At 39.9% G+C, this 25,514-nt stretch overlaps 1 protein-coding gene and 1 long non-coding RNA gene across 21 annotated transcripts in view; one reads left to right on the forward strand and one right to left on the reverse strand.

Moving 5' to 3' along the window:
* Positions 1 to 963: 963 nt before the first annotated feature.
* LOC121079316 lies at positions 964 to 5,951 on the reverse strand. Of its 3 annotated transcripts, XR_005824975.1 has the most exons (4): positions 5,529 to 5,951; positions 5,174 to 5,296; positions 2,984 to 3,762; positions 964 to 2,867 (listed from the first exon to the last, which is right to left on the reverse strand). It is a non-coding gene; the product is annotated as an uncharacterized LOC121079316 (long non-coding RNA). The 3 variants fall into 3 exon arrangements; XR_005824973.1 differs by having other exon boundaries at positions 2,984 to 5,296; XR_005824974.1 differs by having other exon boundaries at positions 2,984 to 5,296; positions 5,432 to 5,951.
* Positions 5,952 to 6,220: 269 nt separating this feature from the next.
* STAU1 (staufen double-stranded RNA binding protein 1) overlaps positions 6,221 to 25,514 on the forward strand; it is a 30,530-nt gene continuing 11,236 nt past the window's right edge. For 9 of the 18 annotated variants that reach the window (XM_040576374.1, XM_040576380.1, XM_040576378.1 and 6 more), the window contains exons 1-7: positions 6,221 to 6,391; positions 11,141 to 11,207; positions 16,330 to 16,606; positions 16,819 to 16,943; positions 18,697 to 18,853; positions 20,281 to 20,419; positions 21,146 to 21,311. In XM_040576374.1, the coding sequence (XP_040432308.1) occupies positions 16,414 to 16,606; positions 16,819 to 16,943; positions 18,697 to 18,853; positions 20,281 to 20,419; positions 21,146 to 21,311 (780 nt within the window). In that variant the 5' untranslated portion in view covers positions 6,221 to 6,391; positions 11,141 to 11,207; positions 16,330 to 16,413. Of the gene's footprint in view, positions 6,392 to 6,521; positions 6,728 to 11,140; positions 11,208 to 16,329; positions 16,607 to 16,818; positions 16,944 to 18,696; positions 18,854 to 20,280; positions 20,420 to 21,145; positions 21,312 to 25,514 lie in introns of those variants that run through there. The other 9 variants (XM_040576382.1, XM_040576388.1, XM_040576392.1 and 6 more) reach the window with 7 other exon arrangements.

Raw genomic sequence — 25,514 nt, forward strand, 5'->3', positions numbered from 1 at the left:
TGTTTAACTAGGATGTTCTCCCTGTCTTAATAAATATGCTGATTAGGTGTGGTAGCCTTGAATTCTAAGTGCATCAGTTTACGTTACAGTTATGGTTGCGTAAAAGAGACTGGATAAGTGCCTGAGCCTTACTGAGTTCTCAGATGGCCTGGACACCGAACTGCTAAACTGTAGGCTGTTAGAGCACGAGTACTGCAGGGATATAGATAAACTTAGTTGTAGAGACTGAAAAACTCTGAGTAAGAGCAATGTGTCAGACTTACATGATACTAAGCAATGTTATACATGGCAGATGTTGGTTTTGTTTTAAGTTACTTGACCACAGAGATTCTGCAGATTACTTGAATCAGTTTTGGGGTTTTATAGTTAAAATACTTGTTGAAGCTGAGCATTGCATCAAGAAAGTTACTGAATTTACTGAAGGTAAAACACAAGGCAGAATCAGCTGTCTTTTTTTTCAGTTCTTCTTTAAGAACTTTATCTGTGGCTGCCATGCATAAATGCATGTTGGCCGTATCTCTTAATGTGTGAAGAAATGAGTTACTTGTCAGACAATGGAAACTGCTTAAGTGCCTAAAAATGTATTAAATAAGTCAGCATCAACATGTTTTCTTGACTCTGGTGCAGTGTCAGACCCTCTTTGTTCATAGGTGTAAAGTGAAAGCAGTTCTCAAGAGTGAAATAATATGGTGGTGATCGTGAAAAGCATTTGCCTTAATGCTGATAAGACTGTGAGTGTTGCAAGTTTGCAGAAGCACCTTCTAGAGTAGATTTCACTAGACAGGCTGAAACCACAGGGGAGATGTGTGTGATGTCTGCAAGGAACTGAATGCCTACCTCGAATGTCAATGTTAACTGAGCTGTGGTCATTCATAACCTGCAAGCCAAAAAGCTACTCAGATAACTGCCTGCTCTACAACTTTGTCTTTTTCTTGGGTAAGAGGGAGGACAATTATTTTTTTAATGTCAACATGAAAGGATCAAAATTAAATCGGTAGTGGTGTTCATGTAACAGTAATTTGACATGCTACCGTTGCATCTAGTCAAGTAGACAGCCGACGTACGTGTGCTAGATAACCTTGTGTTAGAATGGGGCTCAATGCAATGCAGTACTAAGGGGCTTATTGTATTAGATCGTCGTAGTTCTGTAGTCCTAAGCAAGATTTCTTTAGGGGACAGATTGCTGAGGTATGTGAAGTGAGTGAACAGATGTTTCTTACCAGTACAGACTGTAGATGGACCTGGACAAGATTTACTGCACCAAGCCAAAACCTTTTTGAGAGGCAGCCAAGGAAATGGGCTCTTTTGAGTAGAAGTTTATCAGTGAATCTTACATTCACTATCTTGCACTTCTTGCAATGCGTGACTCTTTGTTGTTGGACAGACATTGCATGTGAATAAGTGCCTAAGTGGCTTCAGATCAACAACTATTAGTGGCATAACTGTCCTTCAGTTCACTCACAGTTTATTATCTTAGACTTTGTAGACACGGCTGTGGCCATGGCACTGTTAGTGATGTTATTTAGTCCTGATGTATTTGGCAGATTCCATAAGGCATGTGAGTGTTTGTATAGAGCACTTACCCTTTCAGGGAAATGAAAATTTCAAGTGTAGTGCCGGCAAGAAAATGCATTTGTGCTTCTGAGTACAGGCAAATGTTATTGGCAGTGCCCTCATCTTTATTCAGGTGGAGACCTTATTGCTGCTTCTGACACCTCCAATCCTCAATCTTCAGGAGACGGTTATGTTCCTGAATTTATCTAACCAGATTTATCTGCTAATTTTAATGAAAACCGATGCAAGCAATGTGGTAACAGTTTCCACGAGATGGCTGAACTTCTTTAAGCCACCCTTCAGTGTATTCTTACACAGTTGGACCAGTTCTTCATTTAGAAAGCTCAGACTGGAAACATCTGCTGTCACCTCGATCTTCCTAGGACCCGTGAGCATCTAATTCAGTTTCAGACAATTAACTCCTGCACATCACCAGAGATCCTCTTCTGAAAGTAAACAGACACTTCTCCCTTGCAATTGATAACGGTAGAAGTTTATTCATATTCAAAGGAAAAGGGATTACTTACTCCTTTTTGAACATGAAATGTGTAAAGGGACATGTGTTTCAGGACCTTTTGGAACCACAGAATTCTCACCTACTGTCCTTATTTTGATCCTACTGACCTGTGGTGATCTGTTTCTAAATAATATTCTGAGTCTTCTATAATGGAAAAAAAAGTTATTCTTGGTTTAAACAACAACAACAAACAACCTTCAAGACCAACACATGTTGTTGTTTTCATGGGTCGTGAATGGACCATGATGTTACCAGCATTCCTGCAATGGTGGCAGCATGTACTAAAGCAAAGTCCTATTTCTTTGTCTCTTCATATAAACGTGTGCTAATATAGGAGTCATCCTTTCAGCAAGCCAGACATTTCATTCTAAAAATTAAAGTGATGAGGCCAGAGCCTATTCTTTCAGTTATTTTGACTTATGCTTTCAGAAAACTTGGTTTTCCTTAGGCTCTCAGTAGCTTGCTTGAAGGTGCCTTCCATCAAGCTGTATTTCTTTGACTGTTAAATGTACTTCTGTACTCATTCCATGAGCTTTCAGCAAGAACAGCTTTCCTGTAATATTGTCAAGAAGGACGGGCCAGACTAAAGCTGTCAGAGCATGTCTTTATACTGTCTTTCACGAGGACAAAATAACCACAAGGCATTGTGTGAGATTCCAGCTCAGCTGTTCACAGCAATCTATTTGTTTACAGTTCTTCCCCCTTCCCCGAAGTTCGCTCATTCTTGTAAAAGAAGAGCGATCTGTATCTGTCCTGAGACTGCATGCTTCATGCTGTCAAAAGTGCTGCTAAAACGCTGGTGAATCAATTTGAAAACATTTTGACAAAACTTTAGAAGAATAAAGGTGCGTTTCCTGCAGTGCAGCATGTGTGTATATATATATATATATACACATATATATATATGAACACCTGCACTAGCTTGGATAATAAAACCAGTCTGTAGCAGTATGGAGGTTCAGGCATCCAGCTGTATCTGTTGGAGTAAATTGTTTCACCTGATAAACCACACTGCCTCTGCCAGGCAGCACACACTGCTAGTGGAGTGCTGGTGTGGGTGCAGCTATGCACCATGCTCCAAAACAGCATGTCAGTTTTCTTGTCCCAAAGCTCCCGATGTCAAACCTTGATTATTGTCTTAAAACACCTTAATCTTTCCTTCATAGAAATAACAGTATTTTTTTTAATAACTGTTAAGTGCTTTGTTGATTCTATCAGCCAAAAAGTAGGTGAGAGGAAAAAAAAACTTGAAAAGCAGAATAGATACTTTATTTTCCCTTGGCTTTCTACCCTTACTTATTTAAATGAAGCAATTATTGCCTTTAACATAATTTAGGAGGAATCTGAGGTATTCCTAGGGAATACTGGCTATAATAGTAGGTACCAGCTAGTACATAAAAAGCTTCGTGACTTCTGTTGACAGCTAGTTGCAACGTGACTATAGGCCTAAACATTTTCTCTCAGAATAATCTAATTCATGCAAGGTCAAAGCTTATGCTGGACTTAATGTATTGTATTCAAGATGAAAATAGAAGTAAATGCTTTATTGTTGTGAAGAAATGAATCTTAAAGGAATAGAAAGTGAAAAAAATATTTTGTTACAAATGAGTCAGAAAAGCAGAATGAAAGGGGTTTTAGCACAGCTAGTTCATATATTTAGCTTCCTTGTAAAAAGTTTTCCTTTTCAAAAGCTGTGAAGAGAAATTCACACTCTGGTTATGTGTCTGATGTAAGAGATACTTCAAAGTAAGTAACAAAATATATTAATAATAAATATCAGATTTCTAGGTGAATATCTGAAAATAACTAATTACAGTACTGCTTTCATACAAGAAAATGAAAGGCTCAAATATTTTACAAATTGTTAGCTAAAAATAGGTCTCTGTCCTTGTTCTGTTTAAACTGTTGCATAAAAAAGAACAGAAAAGTGTTTTGTAACATTTTTCAATAAGTAATAATCATGCACATAATAGAGGAGTAAATATCCTTCAAATGAACGGACAAAAACAGTGGATATTTGAGGTATTGCACCAAGAGTTTCTCAGACTTTTGAATTACACACATATTTGATTAAAATTATATTCAAGTTTGTAATTTGGCTGCAGATGCTTTTTGTCCCAATCATGGTGATTTTACACTTATCCAGACATTCACAATTTTCTGAGGGACTGGGGAAGGGGCAATGGAGGGGGGGGTTGAGAGAACATAAACCAGAATTTTTAATGAAATTCAATATGGAAAAAAAGTTAGCTTTGTATTTCCCTATCTCCACCTAACTTTCTACAAAAATAACTGTACAAATGTTTCTGTTACAGACAACATTGAGCCTTTGCAGTAACAATTGCACAACAGTTGAAATTTCATTTCCTTCTGAAATGTAACTGTTGCTGGCTTGGGATAATTAAAGGATCTAACAGCATGTATCATTATGCAACAGACCACAAGAGCATATGAATAGGTGTTTAAATGTGATATGGGATATATATCTATATACTTATATACTGGAGAATGTCTTTTAAATGCTATATTGTCAATTGATTTTATGTGTATGATGTATTTTCTTCATGGTATCTTTTGTATCCATACCAGTGTTAAATACGGAAATGGATATGGAGCTTTAGATATATTGTTTATTTCTTGTTTGGTTTTGCTGCAGTGTTGTAGTTGTGATTCTCCCCTCTAAATATGAAGACTTTTGCATTTACTGTAGAATTTAAGTTACATGTATTTGGTTAGTAAATGTGGGCCGGATGCCACTTCTTTTTTCTTTTTTTTTTTTTTTTGGCTGAACAATGGCAGAAATTACTGACTTGCAATTTAATGATGCCATGGGGTTTAAATGCAACCTTGTAATTTAAAATGTATTTTTACCTATTAAGAAAGATAAAATATTTCTAAATCAAAAAGTTCTCGTAGTATCTTTTAATAACAGAAGGGATTGACCTGTTCTAGCACAAGTGGGGATTATTTAATATTGTACTGTGTTTTTTCTTGCTGTTTGGCTAGTGCTGATTTGTTACAAAAAGCAGTTGTGCTGCTTTAAGAACTCATAAAGACCAGGAAAGCATTGTTAAAACAGTTAAACATAATGATAGCACTTACTTAAATCCTGCAGAGCACTTTGCTCCAGTGACTCAGGAAGGGAAGCATCTGCCACCTTAGAAGCGAAGCGGTCAGCTGCGTGCTGCTGCTCGTGTGGTTTTTCACTCTGAAGGGCGAGGCTATCTGGATTAAAAAAACAATAGCTGAAGGCTCGATTTGTATGACAAATCTGAAATTACAGACTTCAGCAGTAGCGCGTTGGAACTTTCGCTTTCCTAATGCAAAACAAGTGCATTCGTATCTGGTTTTTGACTTCACTTGACGTACGTGGTTCTGCTCCAGGTGATGTCAGGAGTCCGGCAGCAGCACTCCCCAGGTACCCGGGGCCGAGGTGCAGGTGGCGGCCGTTACTCACCGACACCGGGCTGGGGCTTGCGGCTGAGCCGTGCGCGGTCAGCGAGCACCGGGGCCGCTTGGGCTGGGCACAACCACCACGGGTGGCGTTACCCGCGCACCTCAGGACGAACACATTCGGATTCAGACGGAGAGGCGGAGCGTGAGCGTGTCCCGGGCTGCAGCGCTCAGCAGGGGCGGTTTGGTGCAGCCGGTGCCTTTTGCCGGGCGGTGCCGGCTCCGTACCCCTCAGGTTTCCCCCCCTCCTGTCACGGGTTTACTCGCACCTCTTCCCGGGCTCAACACGGTTTCACCCCCCCCCCCCCCCCCCCGCGCTTTGAAACGGGAGCTCTTTAAGCACGCTGCGGCTCTCCCCGCGCCCCGTACCGGCGGGTAGCCCTGCGGGTAGCCCGGCAGGTAACGGGCCCGGCCCCGCTCCCGGCCCGCCGCCTCAGTGCCGCTCCCGCCCGGCCCCGCCGCCGCCGTGCTGCCCGGCCGTCGAGGCCCGTGAGACGCGCGGAGCACGCCGGGAGTTGTAGTCCCGCCCCGCCCCCTCCCTCCCCAAAGCCGCCCGCGGCTCCGCCGCGAGGCACGCCGGGCCTCGTAGTCCCCGAGCCGAACCGCGTTGCCCGCAGCCTATTGGCGGAACCCTCGCGGGGAGGCGTCTCCGGAGGGGGGCTCGCCCTCCCCCGATTGGCTGCGCCGCCCTCCGTCCCGCGGGCGGCCGTGCCGTCACTTCCTCCCCGGCCGGAGCTGGCCCCGCTCATTCTCTTTAGTGTTTGCCCTGTGCCCGCCGCCTCCCGCCGCGCCCCCCGCCGCCGGCCCATGGACTGAGCCGCCCGCAGCCCGCGCCCCTCGGCCGGGAGCCGCAGCCCAGGCCGCCAGGTGAGCGCCGCCACCGCCCCCGGCAGCCCCGCGGGGGGCTCGGCCCGGCCTCGGCGCGGGGCTCGGCTCGGTGCCGGCGCCGGGGGGCCGGGGCCGGGGGCTGGGAGCCGCCTGCTGCCGGGGCCGGGGGGTGCCGAGGGGCCTGCGGGCGGCGTGCGGAGCGGGAAGGGCCAGGGGCGTGCGTGTGAGCGTGTGTGCGTGTGGCGCTAATAAAAGCCGAGCGCAAGCCCCCTGCCTGCTCTGGGACGCTGTAAAAGCCTCACCTCCCGCGCTCAGCCGTACCGCCGAGCTCCCCTGCCCGCACCGCCGGAGCGTTGTGGTTTGGCTCCTTGCTCGGTAAGCACCCGGGGTCTTCCGGACGCCTCCCGGGGCCGCGGCTGTCGTCCGGGAAAGCGGGCTCGGACGTGTCCGTGCATCCTCTGAGGCACGCAGCGATGTGTGCGTTCAGCTCACCGCCGAGACGTTACGTGTCGTTAGTTACCTGGAGGTCTGTCACATCCTGATGGAAGTTTTCAGAGTAGATGGCTGAGTTCTTTTACCCTGTGTTCCCTTCTCCGGTGTTAGATCAGAATTTCATTCCAAAGCTTCATAAAGGACATACGCGAGCTACAATCCTTCATTATTGCTTTAAGCAGCCATTCTTTCTTTCCTTGACAATTTCACAATGTTTATCGTTAATCACGTTTCCACTATCGGTACAAGTCAAAGCATTGGGTATATTGAGGCAAAACTGAAGTGTTCATAGGTTGAAGCTAATCTGGGTAATGTAACTGTAATTGTGTGGAGTCAGAGCAGAACTGAAAGCTGCTCTTTGTATTCCAGAGCTCACTGAAAAACAGCAACTTTATTCTGAGGGCATGTGAACTTTCAGAAAAATGTTTTTTAATTGCGTTGTCTGGAATCCTTGCCAGGGGGTTGATTGTTTTATTAAAGTTCCTGAAGATGCAGCTGGAACAATGGAGGAGATCTGTGCATTGATTACCGTGTTAACTGTAATTAGTGGCTGTGGTTTTTTGACCTGTTCGACTTCAGGAGAAAAAAAATATATATATATATATATAATTAAATTCTGTGAGATATCTTTTGACAGTAGAAGTGAAATATCTTTTGGCTAGAAGTGAGTGTGTATGCATTTATTTGCGATTGCCGTTCTACTTTCTGCTTTATTCTTTCGAGTTATGTTTGGGACTGACTGGGTTATGTGTACATCTGCTAGTTCCCTCTTTTCCTTCAAGTTTTACTTTCAAATTGTAGCTTTGTGTCACCTCTTCTCTAATTAATAATCCGTGTCTTAGCTCTTGAGCTGTTTTGCTTAATATTTAGTGTTTTCTGTCCTTGAAGATTTTTCTTATCTGTGCTCAGAAAGAACATCATCCTTTTCTTCAGTGAGTGCTGTCTTTGAGGTGTACCTTATCCTGCCCAAACACTATAGAAAGAGATTTGTCTAAGAAGCAGCATTGTTCAGCTAGCGATTTATATTTTGTATAAATAGCCTCAAGTCTGTAAAATATGTAGGTTTCTTTTATCTTGATTGGCAGCACATACTTATTTGAATTTCTCAGTTGTAAATAGTTAGGTAGTGTTCTTAATACTGTTGCGGAAGTCAAATGCTTTAATGTTTTTGCTACATATTACAAAGCTACTGGTGATGTGAGGTTTTCAAATCTATGTTAGGAAATGAGCCATCTTAACAAACCTGCTAGAACTTGTAGCAATTTATTCTTCATGCTCCAGAGTGAGTGTACAACAAAAGAAAGAGGCTCAGCCACCGTATTGGAGCTACTTTAAGTTCTTTTAAGAAAAGGGAGGGAGCCTTTCTAACCCCTGTTTTGTCTAGGTAATAAATGCACAGCTATCCCCCTCAGCCTGCGAACAGCAGGTGAAGGTTTAGGTGTGCTGGCCAGTAGTCGGTCCATCTTGGTGATGTGGCCGTAACTTCTGATTTCTCATGGGGGGGATCAGGCTCATCTGTCACGCCTGCTCTACAGGGACCGCTCCTGAGCAGCGGCTGAGCGCTGCTGCGCTGCCTCGCTTTTATCCAAGTGAGGGTTGGCTGACGTTGGGTGGCAATAGAGCTCCGGGCGTGTGAAATGCAGGTGGCAAGGGGCTAGGTAGTAAGTCTTGTGCTGTTCCGCAGTTCGCTTACTTGGTTCAGTTGTGCCTAGGCCCCACCTCAGATCCTTGCATCCTGTTGCAGGGATAGGACTTGGCTTTTTGGTTCCTCATCTGTGAAATGGGTAAACGAACGTTCCTGCTTTGTGAACGGTTTGGTATTGATGAGGAAAACCTAAACATCCTTGCTATGCAACTGCAGGGGCAGCAACTGTAAAGATGCAATACATTATTAAGCATCCAGTTTCAGAAAAAAAAATGTGTAGTTTAAAACCTCATTTCTGGTAGGTAAAACTTTCTTGAATATTGTCTATGACATGATTTGTAGTCGGTGATCTCAAGAAGTGCTTGAGAAGAAGAAATTGCAAATCTGAGTCTTGACGATTTTATCAGGTATCTGTTCTGTTTCTCATCCTACTCTGTTCCCATTCCACAAAAAGCCCTCCCTCTCTGGTGCCAGTAGTTCATGAACAAATGAAAAGAATGTTTTAATGGGAGGCACATGCAAGTTTCTAATAAGTAGCATAATGAGAACATAGTCACTTCAGGTCCTTCAAATGTGCACATCTGAGAGATCAGGACATGTTTCCATATTCTGGTCCTGACCATCAATAAAACAAATTTCTTTGAGAATCTGGTCTCTGTTGTGTTTTCAGCTGGCCTGTCAGCGATCAGAAAGAGTCCGTGGCAGAACCGGCGTGAGATCCCTCATTCTGCCAAACCTGCTGTTTAACTATGGGGCAGATGCCCTTCAGTGATGAGAGAAGGAAGCGTTCTCTTGCAGTCAGGTAGACAGAGGCATGTGCGTAGTCCTGGGAATCCAGGGCTGGAAGGGACTTCCAGAAGCATGGTAGTCCATCCGTCTGCGGTGGCAGTTATGCCAACCTCATTCTAAGTGAACGTTTATCAATCACAGCGTACCAACAGCTAAGTCACCTCTGTCACCCAACATGGTGCAGTGCATTGCAGTCATTACCATCAGAAAGCTTTTTCTCAATGCACTTTCTCGATGCACGTCTCGTTCAGTCCCTGTAAGCATGGAGAACAGGTTATCTTTTCCACCCAAAACCCTTTTATGTACTTGAGGACTGCTGGTTGTCGGGCCCCATTCAGCCATCTCCTCTTCAGCATATACAAGCCCAAACCTTTAAGGTTTCTTTTACGGGGTGTATTTTTTCTAAAACTCTGTTTCCCGCTTTTCTTGCCTTTTTTTTTTTTTATTTCGCTAACTGGGTCCACAATGGGCTCGAAGCCTGACACCAGTACAGTACAGCTGCAGTGCTCTAGCTGAGGTCTCCCTAACACTGAGCACAGAGAACTCCTCCTGCTATTTTTCAGTTTCTGGATCTCAGGATGATGACTGTTTTTTCTAAAACAGCCTATCAGCTTTGGCTTGTTTTAGGTAATGCACTGTTATGTTGGTTGTGACTCCTTCCTCAGTTTGCTGGTGTCACTTGGTGGTTTTCCTGTCCTGTGTCTGATCAGCAGGCAGTGCCTGCCTAGAACTTTGTGTTCGTTCCTGCTGAGGTTGTGATTCATTTTGAGCCTGGTTTGACCACCAAGGATGGCAGGAGAAAATTTAGTTGTCTATATACAACTTGGTTTTGATCCTGCCTGGAATGTTATTCATTTCATTGTTTTCCAGATGCTTTAATAAATGAAACTTCCAGAAACACTTCTAGAAGAGAAGTCAAACTAATAGGACTGTAATCCTTTTGTCTCCCACCTTCAGTTTCCAGTTAAAAAATAGGCATGGGGTTTGCCTTTTTCAGGCTTCTGTATCCTCCCGTGTTCTCAGGGACTGCTGATAACTGGTTACAGTTCTAAGATTCACTGTAAGACTTTGAAACAACTGAAGTAAATTCAAGACCATGTTTATTTAACTCCTCTTCTAACCTTAACCAAGGTTGAGATCTTACCCGTTTTGTTGCTGGTAGCAATGTTGTTAGCCATCTGCATGCAGTTGGCTTCAGTCATGGAAAAGGAAGATTAAATGCTTTGTGCTATATTTGTAAGCAAAATAAAATACATTGATTTCTATTTAGAACAGTCCGTGCGAGTGACAGGTTTCATATTTAGTACTGCAATGTTTTTATTCTAAAATGTTTTTAGCTAGATTGATTTTTAGATGTCTGAGGGAAATCACCATTAGACCAGACGTGTAGGCAGAAGGTAACATTGATAGCCACTTTCTGCTGTTAATAGCTGCTGAAGTTTCTCAGGTTGGTGCCTTGGTTTTGGTGTGTTTTAGTGAATTAAGCTCAAGGTCTAATATCGGTAGCTGATCTTTAGGGCTTTTAGACAGTGAACTTCTGCAACACTGGAAGCCTTACTGCAGAAAAACAAACTGCAAGTAATTCTTAGTCCTGCAAAGAGCGCTGTGAGATTCCACTCTGTGTAAGAAAGCTCACGTAAGCTTGAGGCAAGAGTGGTGAAAGACGATTGTGGGATCAGGTTGGAATTTCTGCTTGGGAGATCATAGCTGTGTTGAGCAGTCCATCAGTAAGAATTTAATGGTCATACAAATTCCTGTCATCCAAAAGGATGAGGTAAAACTAATGCTGTGGTGAGACATTTGCTACAGATCTTTTTGTAGCTTTAGGAAGCAAAATGCTAACTCTCTGTTTTTCCTTTTAGGCATTCTCCATCATAAATATCCTATTCAGAACTAAACCCAAATCTTCACTGTCTGGATCTCCTAAAGGTACAGGAAACTTACTTACAACATTGAAGTTTCTTACCTTTTATTTGCATTATATTGAAGAAACCACAAGTTGTGGTAAAAACTTGATTATCCCCAGGAAGTGTCTGTTTGCTGTTTGACCCTCCAGCTTCCATCTGCAACACCTTTGGCAATTATGGTACAGAACAAAAAAAGCCCCAAGACAACTTGATAATATTCTAGCACAGCACTGTCTCAATAAAATTTAAAATGTTAATGTCCGAATTAGCAAAAAGTAAACGTGGAAGGGTTGAGCAAGGTACGTGATTATCAAGTTAAGCTAAGAGGGTGTGAGTAAAACATTTGTTTCTTCACCTATCTGTCTTTCAATCTCTGTTAGTCTGTACCTTGCAGCAGTGCCTCCAGTATGGTATAGGGGTCTGTTAATTTGTAGCAGCATTTGTCTTGAAAAGTTTGAAGTAGTTAACCCCTGGTTACATGGAAAAATCAGCTGAAATACTAGCAGCTTTTTGTTTCTCCATCCACTGAGACAGCCTTTATAAATTGTTAGGCTCAACTTTCTAGATTATGGTGTGTTTTTCTTCAAGAGTTACGACTTTGTAAAGCCATTATAGGGTAGAGAGCGTATTACATTGAAAAAGTGTTGTAAACCCTCTCATTATCCACAAACAACGTATGATTGAATGTACAATGAGGGGCAGTAGGTTCTTATACCCTAGTGAAATATTTCATACAAATCAACAACAGCATCGTAAGCTACACAAGTAGCTGAGAAATTATAAACAAAATCCTAGTTTGCTTTGTGAGAATATTCTTGTCAAACAGTAGCAAACAGTTACTTGTCAAAGTAGCAAATAAATGTTTTTAAAAAGAAATCAGAATTGCTGTTTGTATCTGCAAACTTGTAATGTGATCGTGTAAATTACCACCTAGTGTCTAAAATTGTCAGAAGTTTATGAAGTGGAATTTTAACAATCCACAAGATGTTTTAACTGCCTCGTGATGAAGGTGAATTTATGAAGCAATAGTTTGGTTCTGCCAAAATTCAGTCTAATGAGCTCTGAAATAGTTCTGAATTGGTGATAACTTGCTGCATGTAAATTCAACTTCTGATCAGGATATAAAAACATGAGGTTGGTATAGGGGTGACTGAGGAAGAAACGTGTCCGTAGAATCATGATGTGATGATGATGTACCAATTGTTGTAGAAACATTCACTTAATACGGATAAGTTAAGAATGATACATTAATTGGAAACAGTTTTATTGTCATTTGCAATTTAGCTGTCTCCCTGATAGTAAATTTCTGTTCAGCTGTGGACAACGAGTGGCATGCCGCGCTGTCCAGCTAATTGAATGTCATGGGGATAAACCCTGAATCCTGGTGTGCTCTACAGGTTTCAGATTTCTATTCCAAGTAAAGATTTAGATTTTTTGATTCCTTAAAATTGCTTTTCTGTTAGGCATTGCTTCGTTCCTTCACCTTTAGAAGCAGTCATAGCAAGGAGCGCTCACGTGGTACTGCTGGGTATAATTTTTTCTTCCTTGTTAAATGAATAGTTCCAGAGGCCAAGTATTTGTACAGTAATTTTGGTCATCAAATCATTGTTACGCTTGTGATTGCAAAGCATTTGGCAAAGAAGGGCGGGTGGGACTGCTGCCATCTTATGGGTGCATAAGGTGAGCTGTGCTTAAACTTGTGGCACTTGACTTCTTGTGAGGCTGGAATCCTTTTGGATTCCCAGAAGGTATGTGAAGGCTGAACTCTTCCAGTTTATTGACTTCAAAGGCTGGAAGAGGGTGTGTGGTGAATTCCACCGAGGTGTGCTTCAAAGGCTTTCCTAGGCCCTCAACCGTCCGTTTAAATGTGACTGAGCAGCCAGACTGTCAAAGAAGCTGGGCAATTGGTTTCCACGTGGAGAATAATAAGCATGTTGGGCACTATGGACATGTATGCAGTGATTTTTTTTGCCTGGTTGTGGAATGTGAACAGCTGAAGTCTATTCGCAATTGGGTGGGTTTCTAAAACCTTACCGTTTCAAGCGCCAGGATGTGAGTTCAAGTCTCCATAGATTTTGCGAGTAACAGCTGAATTTTCTGTCCTTAATGTTATTCTGACCAGAGCTGTTTGAAGAAAAGCTTTTTCAGACTGAACTCTGATGATTATAACTCTTGATGGAGTGAGATCGGAGTAGAAAACAGTCTGAGGTGTCCTCAGCTGAGGTTCTGCAGTATTCTGCAGTAAATATAGAAAGTGAACTAATAATATCCTTGACAGGGACTTTCTTGGAATACAAAAAATAGGGATCAGTGTAACGGTTTGACTAGTATCATGGGAGTAAAAGAGGATGAAGGCAAGAATAATACATAAAAGTCAATTTAAAATACTTTGTTACTAATGTTTTAAAAGCTGAACCACTCATTACATTGAGTAATTTGGATTTTGCTCTGAAGCCCTTATTGACATCCTTGAAACAGTTGCTGTGAGTAGACATTGGTGGCTATAAAATGTCTTGGTAGTTCTGGGGATATACAGATAAAATTCAGTTTGTGCTCTGCAGTAGCAGTAGTTTCCATTGTGTCCAGGAGGCTGGCTTGTAGCAGAATGGTGATGTAAAGTATCCTGTACTGAGCTGTTTTTGGAATGAGGAGTTATGGTTTTATGCAGTTTTTAACCACTATCTAGGGCTTATACAATTGCGGTATGAAACTACAGAGTGAGTTTTGAGAAAAGGAGAAATAAGGGGTGGGCTTTTTAATACACCTCAAAAATATTGGAAAATTGAATACAATATAGAAAGAAACTAATTTGTAATGGTGACAATGAAAATTGAAATGCAAATTGTAAATAGAAAGTACTCAATAAGAGTAAAATGGCTGTAGATTTTAAATATCCAGTGATGCTCTGCTTGAATTCAGGAGACCTTTGCATATTTCTAGACAGGAATGGATTTGATGAGATGCTTCTTCAGTGGAGCTTTGCTATTGAAGGTTTACTGTCCTTCTCTGCATTGTATGACAGTTAACTAGCAAACCACTTTAATGTACGTATCTTGGTGTTGAAATTCCATGTTCCCTATAACCAGTTGATTGCAAATAAGGGCAGAATAGTGCCTTGCTTTAAAAATGAAGCACTTCTAGGCAGAGTTCTCTTTGAATAATTTTAGACTTCCATTCCAGCATGATCTGAAAGATCCTAACATTACTGACTTCAAAACCAAAAGTTTTGGTGTCCTCTTCTCAAAATGTGTGGATTACAATTTGTTGGACTTGATTGCCTTTGAAGGGCTTTGAACTTCCGTAGGAAAGGAGAACTGGCTTTTTTTTTATTGCACTACAAGACTGCATATTCTTTTCTTGTTAATTATTGTTATATATCTGAAAAATTTCAGTGTTTCTAGTAATGCTCCTGGGAATGAAACTTTGCTATTGCAAAATTATTATCCTGGAGCCTTAGTCTACATACTTTTCATCTTTCTCTTTGAGCTTTCTGGAGCTCCTTCAGACAGGAGTCCCTAATGGGCATTCTACAGTTACAATGTACCTAATGCATGACTTCTGCAAATTTAATAGTCAAATATAAAATTCGCTTTGCGTGTAATCAACATATAGATCTGGTGAACTAATGAGCTCTTCTGAACTAATTTCCCTCTCCAGTGAAAAACAAAGCTATCCAACCAGTAGTATGGTAAGCCTGATGTGTTTATGATAGTTCTTCAAAGTCAAAATATTCCAGATAGTAGATGGGTGTGTGTGTTGTTTTCCAGTAGCTTTTTTCCTCTTATCAAATAAAATCTTTGTATCCGTGAGTGTGTTACCCTAAGTTCTCCTCTTGGAACCGTTCTGTCAGTAGCTAGCTAAAAGCTTCGCTCTGACTCATTGGCACTCCTCTTACATTTGGAAGTCCATTCACAGGTTCAGAATTTGAAGCTTACGGAGCACTTGTGGAGTTGTGTTGCTACTAATAGCTCCCTGGTGGTATCTGGAGTGATGATTTCACTTGTAACCTTCATCTGTAAATTAGGACAGAATAAAACTTTGGTGCCCTAATAATTCAATGGCAGGACCAATGGGTGCATACATGTGTGTATGTTTGTGTGTAAAACCTATGTACTTGGCTGTAAAATTTACTTTGAACAAACAGACTTGATATGTGGATCGTAAGAGGATATGGACAGCTGAGCTCTGGCAGCAATGATATCCTTCAAACTGGCAACCTGTTAGTGTATATTTAGGTTTAACTGTCTGAGCATGAAGATAATGTTGCATCCACGTGTAAGAAAAAGTCTAACACTAATTTGTCAGTGGAGGAAGGACCTATCACAATACTTCACCACGCCTGCTGCCAGTTCATTGCTTGGAGGTGTTTTTTCTTAAATTAACATCGTTGCCTACAAACACTTTCAACCCTTGTTTACGGGACTGTAAGGCCAAATAGCTCTCTCAACTGATGGCCTGAAGTATCACTGAGACACCTTATGACTCAAGTAGAAGTACCCTTCAAAATGCATGTCACTTAACAAGTTTATAAACTCTTATACCTTCTTTTTTCCTTCAGTAGCGACTTTGACACTCTCTGCTAGACACCAGTTGTGTTCTCCTCTTAAATGGTTAGATGTTCCCTTCAGTGAGCCTGGAGGGGAAAAAAAAAAAAGTGATTATAATAGGGTGCATGCTCTGAAGAATTGCTCTGTAAATAATACATTTGTTGCTTGCCTTTCCTAGTTAAGAACCTGAAATGGTAAAATGCGTGAAGTGTAAGCTGGTCAGGAAAGTTGCTCTACAGTTAGTGTATAAGCAGTGACTATCAGTTTAAGTAACAGGAGTGCTTTGTAAGTTGACTCAGTGATAGAGCAGACAGGTAGCTCATCTTAAGTGAGCAAGCATAATTAAGGCTTTTATGCTACTCTTTCACAAACTAAAACAATATGGAACTGAAATGACAGAGCTTAGAAATTGAAATGTGCTGTTAAAACTGTATGTCTAAGTGACTCACTGCGTAGAAAATGGAAACAATGCCTGCGTAATTGAATGCTTTTTCCCCTTTTCCCCTCTTTTGCTAATTGAGAAATAATTTTTAATAGATTGTTACTTAAAGAATGCTAAACATTCAATATAATCTTTTTTTCATCTTTACATTTTAGGTCAGCAATTCGGTTCCATCATACTGAGTTTACCTGCATTCAAAGCTGTTTACCTACAGTAATTTTCTCTGGTTGGAAGTGAACATGTCTCAAGTTCAAATTCAGAATCCTTCTACTGCCCTTGCAGGGAGCCAAATACTGAATAAGAACCCGTCTCTTTCACAGCCGTTGAGTATTCCTTCTACTACTAGTTCTTTGCCCTCTGAAAATGCAGGTAGACCTATCCAAAATTCTGCTTTACCCTCTGCATCTGTTACATCCACCAACGCAGCTGCAGGTAAGATTGAGTGTCTGTTAATAAATGTATGTATTCTAGATGTCTTGGGCCTATAAATATTTTAAAAGTAGTATATATCCAACTATAGTAGCTTGTAATGTGAACTCTGTATTGCAGACACCTAGATGTTAGGACAATGTGGGATTTTTATTTAAAATGGTAGTAGTGTTCATTGCTACCTGTTCATTTGTCTGTTTTCTGTAATCTTTCAGCTCCTTCTAACATGGCAAACCCCAAAGAGAAAACCCCAATGTGTCTTGTGAATGAGTTAGCCCGTTTCAACAAGATTCAGCCTGAATATAAGCTTCTGAGTGAGCAAGGTCCAGCTCATTCTAAGGTAAATATTCATATAAGTTTCTTGTTTCTATTGTTCACGCTCTTTCACTTTTTTAGTGGAAAGGCAAAGTATGTGCTTTTGGTGCGAGATAATACAGAATAATAGAGAGGAATGGGAAGCTCATCAAAATGCCAGTGATAAGGGAGTGTGAAGCTGTAATATGTGCTAAAAGGTTGGTTTCCCAAAGTATATTATGGCTGAACTTACCTCTTACCTAAAACTACCTAGTTTTTTTGCAGAGTTATTTGATGGCTCCATTATGAGGTGCTTGGGTTTGATTTCCATTTAGTCAAGCAAGGTTTGCCCCTCGCAGCCTTTGCTCAGAAATTTTGTATTAAGTATGAGCTTTCACGATCTGTTTCTGGTATGAAGTTAAACCTGTGCTCTGCGTCGTGCCTTCAAATTTTCTGTGTTCTTCCCGTATTGCATTTTAATATTTGGAAGTAAATCCCACAAATTTTAAAAGATCAAAATAGTTTCTTAGTCCAAATTATCCTTTGAGTTGCAGGAGGTTTTATGGCAACTAGTTTTCTGCAGGAAAAATAGTATATAATGAGTTGTAGTGCTTTTGTGTCTATGTAGTTATGTAATTTAGCAAACAATCTTTAGTCCTTCACGGTGGGAATTATCAAAATGCCTAAGATAAACCACCATGTGTTGTTCATCACATAGCATTGTGTATGTCTTATAGTTTGCTAAAATCTCAGTAATATATAATTTGTGTAGTGTTCTGTTTGTGTGCAGAGAGATAACTTCTCAGGAACACGGCAAATATACAAGCCATTTGTGTTATTTCAAAAAATACTGAAAATGTGAGCTTTAGCATTATTTACCTTTTTAATACTCATTAGAGGTCTCTGTTGTATGAGTACTGAGGTCAAGGCATATAAGGAAAAACAGCGTGGGATATCCTAATCTGACATCCTCTCCTTAAAGTGTTTCCTGGAACAGTGCGAGTGTTGTATGTTAGAGGAATTGCCTTCAAAATGAATAATACTAAGAACTAAAATGTTTTATCCGTAATGTGTGTAACGGCAGCTTCAATGTGCAAAGCTGGCAAGGTCTGCATTTACAAAAGGTATTGGAATAATATTCAGAGCATCTGTTCACTTGCATTTTCATTCTGATTGAAATTAAACATCATTTAATTACCAGGGAGACTTTAGCTTTCTGTTGTCTGACTAATCTGTGAAAATTTAGGGCAATATATATCCTTCCTTATCCCATATACTTAAAAAGAAGCACCATGGAGTTTTGCTCTATAATCGGACAGGCTTGCACTCACCTGGGGGCATGTAGGCGGTTTTATGGTGCAGTGTGAGCTTACCTTTCTTTAAACTACTGGAAAATATAGTTTAAAAAAGTGCTAAAGCAACAAGCTGTTACGGAACAACGGTCCGATTTTCAAGGCAGCTGTTCAGAGTAATGTTGGCATACCAGTTATCCATGCAGTGGTCACCTCTCTGCACATTGCCTCTTCTGTTTTATAGCCTATACGATCTCCTGCAACATGCAGGATAGTGCTGGCTACAATTTTTGTGAAATTCATAGTTGACTAATCAGGAATATCCTGTAGATGTCCCAAGCGTTTAAAATCTGGAGTTGACATAGTAGTTAAGAAAAGTGTTGGTTACTATCTTCTTGACTTTTGCATCACTAAAGACTCACTGTTCCATGACATGCCCTAATAAATAATGTGAATTCTGAACCCACTTGTAATAAAAAAATTTGTTTTGTATTTCTCTATTTTGAGGTGTTTACAGTGCAGCTGACTCTTGGGGACCAGCACTGGGAAGCTGAAGGAACTAGTATTAAAAAAGCGCAACATGCGGCAGCTGCCAAAGCATTGGAAGGGACAAAATTCCCTAAACCTACAGCTCGTCCATCTCGTAGCGAAGGCAAGAATCCAGGTATATACCTCAGCAAGCTGATTTTAAAAAACAACACAAAAAGCACGTATGCAATACACCTTTCTTTTGGCATGTATGTTAAAGTTTCATAAGGATGAATAAAAATTGTGATACTGAAATTATCTTTTGCATATTTAAAAATAACAATATCTGGGTTTTGTAGAAAGTCATCTGGTGTTAATCTTTGATCATAATTTTTTGCATAGGCAGATGAATATGTTCAGTGATTCTTACAGAATAATTCAGAATTTTTACGATAAAGATTTCTTTGGAAATTTAGGTTAAAAAACAAAAAACAAACTAAATTTGTGTTGAGCAATTGGATCTGAACTTTGGAAGGTGCATCATTGCACTTCTTTAAAGAGAAGTAGATGTTGAGTTGTATAAAAGCATTTAAGTTGTGGTTATTTTTAGGCAACTTCTCAGTTTAGTAAGATTGCTTTTAGAATGTATTTAAAATGTAAAATTAAGTATGAAGTAGCTTCACATCTCAGCTGCACATGCGATAGTTTTGCATGTTCCCCGTGTCACCTGAATTGAGAGCTATTAGGATACCATTATTTCATTCAGCAAAGGGTAAAACCTATCTTTAATACCAGTTGTATTCTGATATCACTTGAATTCATCCTTTAGAAACGTTCTGTACAGTGAACGGGGGAAATATTAGAAACTAGCAATTGCCTATTTTTTTCCTGTGAATATGGTGCATAATTTCACTTTATTTTGGCAATTACCTTATATCAAAACACTATTGTACTAGAGTGCACGCTGATTTTTGAGCCAGTGAGGCTTGTGATAGAAAAAAATGACCATTTATGTGACTGTTCTTTATCAAATGAGAATAGTCAGTGAGTCAATTTCTCATCCACATGAAGTCTGCATTGAGAAAAATGTTTAGAGCCCTCAGCAGCAATATACCTTCCTTGTCATAAGGCAAACTGCAATTTGAAAGTGAAGTCATAAAGATCCCTTTTAGTCATTGAGTACAAAGAGAAACATTTGATCATTATCAGTAAACAACAGAAGCAGAAGATACGTAGCATGTCTGTTAATTTAAAAGGATTTTTTTTAAGAAAAATACATTTGTTCTGCACACCACATTGTGAAATACGCTGTAAAAATAAATAAATCAGTACCTTCACAAAGGTTTACCAGAAAAATAGTTACAAACATACTATTAAAAAAAGTTACACTTTTGTGACAAATCCTGTTACAAAATTGTTGTAGGCTGCCAACTTGATATGCGTCTCACACACTTAATTTCTTCGTTTTCATTGGTATTCATATTCAGAACTCATTTGTTTAAGAGTATTGCACATGGCAAAATGTAGCCTCCTTTTTCCGTGCTTGGAGACAGGATGAGAGTTTATATTGCTTCAGTCTCTTGTGACAGCCGGACAACTCTCTTTATGTTCCTTTTCATTTAGACAGTGTAACCCCCACAGTGGAGTTGAATGCACTTTGCATGAAGCTGGGAAAGAAACCTATGTACAAACCTATTGATCCTTATACGGGGATGAGATCCACTTACAACTATACTATGAGAGGTGGTACTTATCCTCCACGGTACGTATTGTTTAATGGCTTGGTTTTGCAGCCCCAGATCTTTGAAATTCCACTTTCTTTTTTGATGCTATCTTCTGAAAACTACCAAAAATGCAACGTCCCTTAAGCTTGAAGTTCAGCTAGTTTGGGGCAAAAAGGTTTTGATCAGTACACCCCATGCATAACTGCATTTTTTTTTAAATGGTTCTTCTTCTGGGGGAAGAGGAAGGAGAAGAAGGAATTGAACCCAATGATGAAGTGTTTTGAAGGGCACTTCAAAACCTGGAAAAAAGCTGGATATATCCATCTTCACAAAGTGAACAGCTAAATATTTCTTGTGTTTTCTTTCTGTGTAAAAACAAAAAGTGAGGAAAACAGCTTGATGCTTTTTCTAAAACTGACTATTTAAATTTCAGCTTCAGTTTAAACAAAGTTATGAGCATTGGAATCAAGAATTCCAAACTTGCTGGACTGCCAAGTTTGTCAAAGCATATATTGTCTTTCACTGTTCCAGTTCGTTAGAAATGTTTTCATATTTTAAAAACAAGAAATGCTGATACTCTGTTTCAGAGAGATTTCCCTAAGATCTTTTAGACTTTGAATGAAAATCTGGCTTTTTAATACTGTTGCTTCATGCTGAGTGGTATTTCCTGATACCCAAGAGCTTCATCCATGCATAACTTACATTTCTGATTGTTTACTTTTGCAAGCAAAATTATTTACTTATTTAAATCTCTCTCTTCGTAGGTACTTTTACCCATTTCCTGTTGGGCCTTTGCTTTATCAAGTTGAGCTTTCAATCGGAGGGCAGCAGTTTCATGGGAAAGGAAGAACAAGACAAGCTGCTAAGCATGATGCAGCTGCTAAAGCACTGAAGGTTCTGCAGAATGAGCCCTTGCCTGAGAAACCAGAGGTGGGAATTAATCTGAGTGTTCTAAGCATAAATTGCTAAGATAAACTGAGATATTGTTGTAGATTTTATTTTTTTTTTCCAAATTGAGAGGAAGATGATAGTTGTGAAATTTAATTCTATGTGGTAGTGTTGATCTACTTGTGTCACTAGAAACAATTTAAATAATAATTTTCTGTGGAACTAGAATTTTCCCAAATGAAGTTATATTAATTCTTTTGCTGTCGTATTTTTCCACAGCAATACTATAGACTTCTGTCAGATATGAGCACTGGAAACATAGATAGGAACTAATGTCTTATCAGGTACAGATAATATGCAAACTTCTGAAGAAGTGTCTAAACAGGGTACTTACATTCCAGCACAGGCAAAGATCAGGGTTTGCTTCCTGGGCAAAATTCCGCTGTGATCTTGGAAAGAACATCAGGGCAGAAAGTTCATGGAAGTAGTAAACTCATGCACACGTTTTTATATGAATAATATATGAATGTGAATAATAAGAAACAAACTTGTATCCCTCCATATGTTTATGGTTGCCCAGCACTTCCCATTCCAAAGACCCTTGGTTTTTTATTTTATTTATTTATTTATTTATTTTTAAGCTGCTTAGGCAGGAAGTCTCATTGTGTGCACGTGAGCTCCTGGTGTTGAGTTGACTGCATGCACCCCCTTTATAGGTGCTGACTAAGTACTCTGACTACAGACTCCTACAAAGTGTGTATTTAGTCTTGCCTGAGTTACAAGGCCTTGGTTTTAAAAACAGGGAGTAGAAGCTAGGGCTAATAACTTAGAGTCTGGGGAGTGTAAGAACTTTAGTTACATAGTCTGGCTATGTGCTGAAAAAGAAGTAAAACAAAGAATTTGGCAAAAGGAAAAAAAATAAAAATGGGAACTACCAGGAATGACAGAGCAAGAGAACTGAGGAAACATGTGGGGAAGCGAACGGACATTGAGTTAAAAATTAGTGTTAGAGAGAGCATTGCCCAGATAATTAGGGAAAAATACCGTGTTTGATAGTTCAGGGAAGAGGCCTAGGAGGCACTGATGGTAGTGTTTCAGGTAACAGAGTTCTAGAAGAATGTAAATTAGTGAATAATGGAGGCTACTAGCAAGGGAGTCAAGGGATTACAAAAGCTTGTAATCAGGGAAGACAGTGACTCTGGGAACAGAAGCTGACAGAGTTGAGATTAGTTTTACACTGAAATCAAAAATGGTAATAGGTAGAGTGTGGTCAGGGACAAGCAGGAGGTCTTCAAGCAGAAGAGATCAAACAGGGCAGGGGGGTATTTCCTTTCAATGCAGGGAAGCCCTAAATTTCTGGCTATTGTCATTCGGTGTCACTGATGCATAATAGCCTCTTTTTGTGTTCATTGTCCTGAAAGATTGTCCTACTGTCGTCAGCTGGTTTTCCACCTTAGCTAGTGGAAGTTTATGTACTGGACCAGAGGAGTCCAACTCTACAGAAAATCATAGGATCACACATAACTGAGTTCTTTTCTGTTCACTTCAGAAATGCCTATGTGCAAGTGACTTTTTGAATATTTGTAGAGTTGTGTTTAAAGTTGAGTAATGTGAGGTCATCAGAGCAAACGCTGTAATTGTCTTTATATGACTGTGTATCCTTTTCTATAGGATGTCTCATTCATTGTAAACGGTGTGAATCAAGAGGTTAGGAAAGTAAACCTAGAGGGTATCTCTTCTTTTTATTGTTTTTAAGGACATGACAAGGGAAATGCTGTTGTCAGCGATGCAAAAGATTGCAAGAAGGGAGAACTGTTTTGTGAATAAACCAGTTGCAACCTCCCTTCTGTTTTGGCCCTTCTATACATACGCTGGACAAGTCACTTTAGGTGAACTTTCACAAGAAACATGCATTTGTCATTTTCTTAATTTATGCTTGACTTGTCTACAAAGTGAACAGTGAGAAATACAGCTATGCTTAAGGAGAGCAATCCTTTGAACACAGAGTGCTGGATTATAGCAAACACTCCAATTAGGTCTTAATTTCAAATGTGGTAATCAAATACTAGGTTCATTAATATTTGTGGTTCTGAACTATTACGGTTTTAGGAGTGTCTGCGGGAATTACTGTCTTTGTAACAGCTTTTTGCACTAGACAAGATGAAGATGAAATAAGGAAGATTTTCCCACTAAGTGAGCACTCTTAGTTTTTGCATTCAGTGAGGCAAGGTCCTTGAGGGATACGACAGTGTAAGGTGTAAGAGATTCTGTTATAGCATGTATACAATGGAGACAAATGGAGATTTCACAAGCAGACGTAATCCTGATACTTCCTGTCATTTGATGTTGCCAGTAATTTTCCTTTTAAACACGTTTTCGTGTATCCCATTAGTGTGCGCATGTATAAATAAATTGTACAATCTTGAACTCTTGTACTTTTAGCCAGAAAATAATCAATGCTTAAGAAGAAATCATTGAATAAAATGACTAGCCTTTAAGGGTAAGAATAACCATTTCCCATACCTTCTTAGCACAAATCTGGAAGCAAGTGGCAGGAAAAAAAAGTTAATAACATTTGCTCTCAAGTATACAAATTCCTGTCTGAGCAACTGATCTAATTTTAAGTCATCTCTACTTTGAGCTGGAGGCTGTAGTAGGAAACCTCCAAAGGACTGTTCCACCCTAAATTAGGTCTATGATGGGAGTTAAGACACCCTGCAAGGAGGCAGTACAAGGTTATTTGTGTATTCAAAGACAGAGATGATAAAGCACAGATTTAAAGCTTAGAAAGCAATGGTTTCTAGCTTAGACAGACACAGACAATGCTTAGACAGAACTTCTAATGTCCTAATTTATCTGTTAAATATCAGCTGCACTTTATACCCCTTAACATGGAAGAAAATAGACTGATAACTATGTTGAAATCAATGTGGTTCTCATCAGCAATTCTGCTGGTTTTCATAATTTGCTTATAAGCAGTCTTTGAGGAAGTACTTGTTGAAAGACTTCCTAGAAAAGAGGAGACCCCTCGTAAATGTGTACATTGCTTTTGCAATTTATCCAGGAGCTTTTTAATGTATCACTTTTGTTTCTTTGTGTGACTTTTCATTTGATAGAGATGGATTGAACAATTTGATGAAAGCTAAGTGTAGTAAATGCTTGTTTGTGGTCTCATTCTGATTTAGAGGCATAGATTCCTTGGAGAGGAATGCACACGTGCAAACTACTTTAAAAGCAGACTTTATAGATTATCTGCCTTGAGGTATGCAGCAAGGGGGAGGGGGTGGTTATCTTTGATTTATAAAATAAACTGGTCTAGGACTCAAATAGAGACAAAATAGTAGAATAACTATAGTGTAATATTTTGTTATTAATTTACTTGTTTCTAATATAAACTTTGAAGAAAAAAAAAGTACCTAATTTACTCATTTTTAATAAAAACATTGGGGAAAGAAAAAGTACCTGTGTTTTAAACCATATGAACAGACCTGAAATAATATGTGAAGAATATACACCATAATGTAGTGGGTAATTGCATACTATTTATGTTATTTTGAAAGGATTTTAAATGCAAAAAGTCTAATCCAATAAAGAGAAGCCCTGCCCTGTCATCTTATAAAGGAAAAATGTGGGAATTTGAGAAGCTGGAATATATCTGAAATTACAAGAACGGGAAAAATATTTGTAATTAAAGTGATTGTGCTAATATGTTGACAGTAGAGTTAAAGACAGTTAAGATCATTCCTATAGTTGCTGGCAGTAAACTTGCTGTAACACTTAGACCATAATAAAATAAGCCCCTAAGTTCAAATACTTTTCCTGGAATATGATGCTGTTCATTTTCAACCTACCACCTGCATTTGAAATAGGTTTTGGAATATGGTGATCAAGATTTTTGATTCCTAGCTTCAGTCTTAGTTTTGCCAAATTTTACCTGCATTGTGCCTCCTGCTGAGATGTAGTGTGGGGTTCCTGTAGGGTAGGTATCGCCTCGACATTTCTTGTGCACTGTGGTGCACTTCACTCCTTTGGGAGTGGTGCCATCATGTGGTCTTGGTTTTTGCAGACCTGAAGGTTGCTCAATGTACACATCTGGCTCAGAGGTTGAAGACTAGATGTAGTAGTGTTAGCACTACAGTATCAGACATTATTTTTGTAGGAAAGGATGTTGGGGTGTATGTATTCTGAAATGTTGTGACTCAGACCTGAAATATGTGGTCAGTCCATAAGAACAGTGTAAAATCT

The sequence above is a fragment of the Cygnus olor genome, chromosome 16 (assembly GCF_009769625.2).
Source record: "Cygnus olor isolate bCygOlo1 chromosome 16, bCygOlo1.pri.v2, whole genome shotgun sequence".
In the NCBI taxonomy this organism is placed as follows: Eukaryota; Metazoa; Chordata; class Aves; order Anseriformes; family Anatidae; genus Cygnus; species Cygnus olor.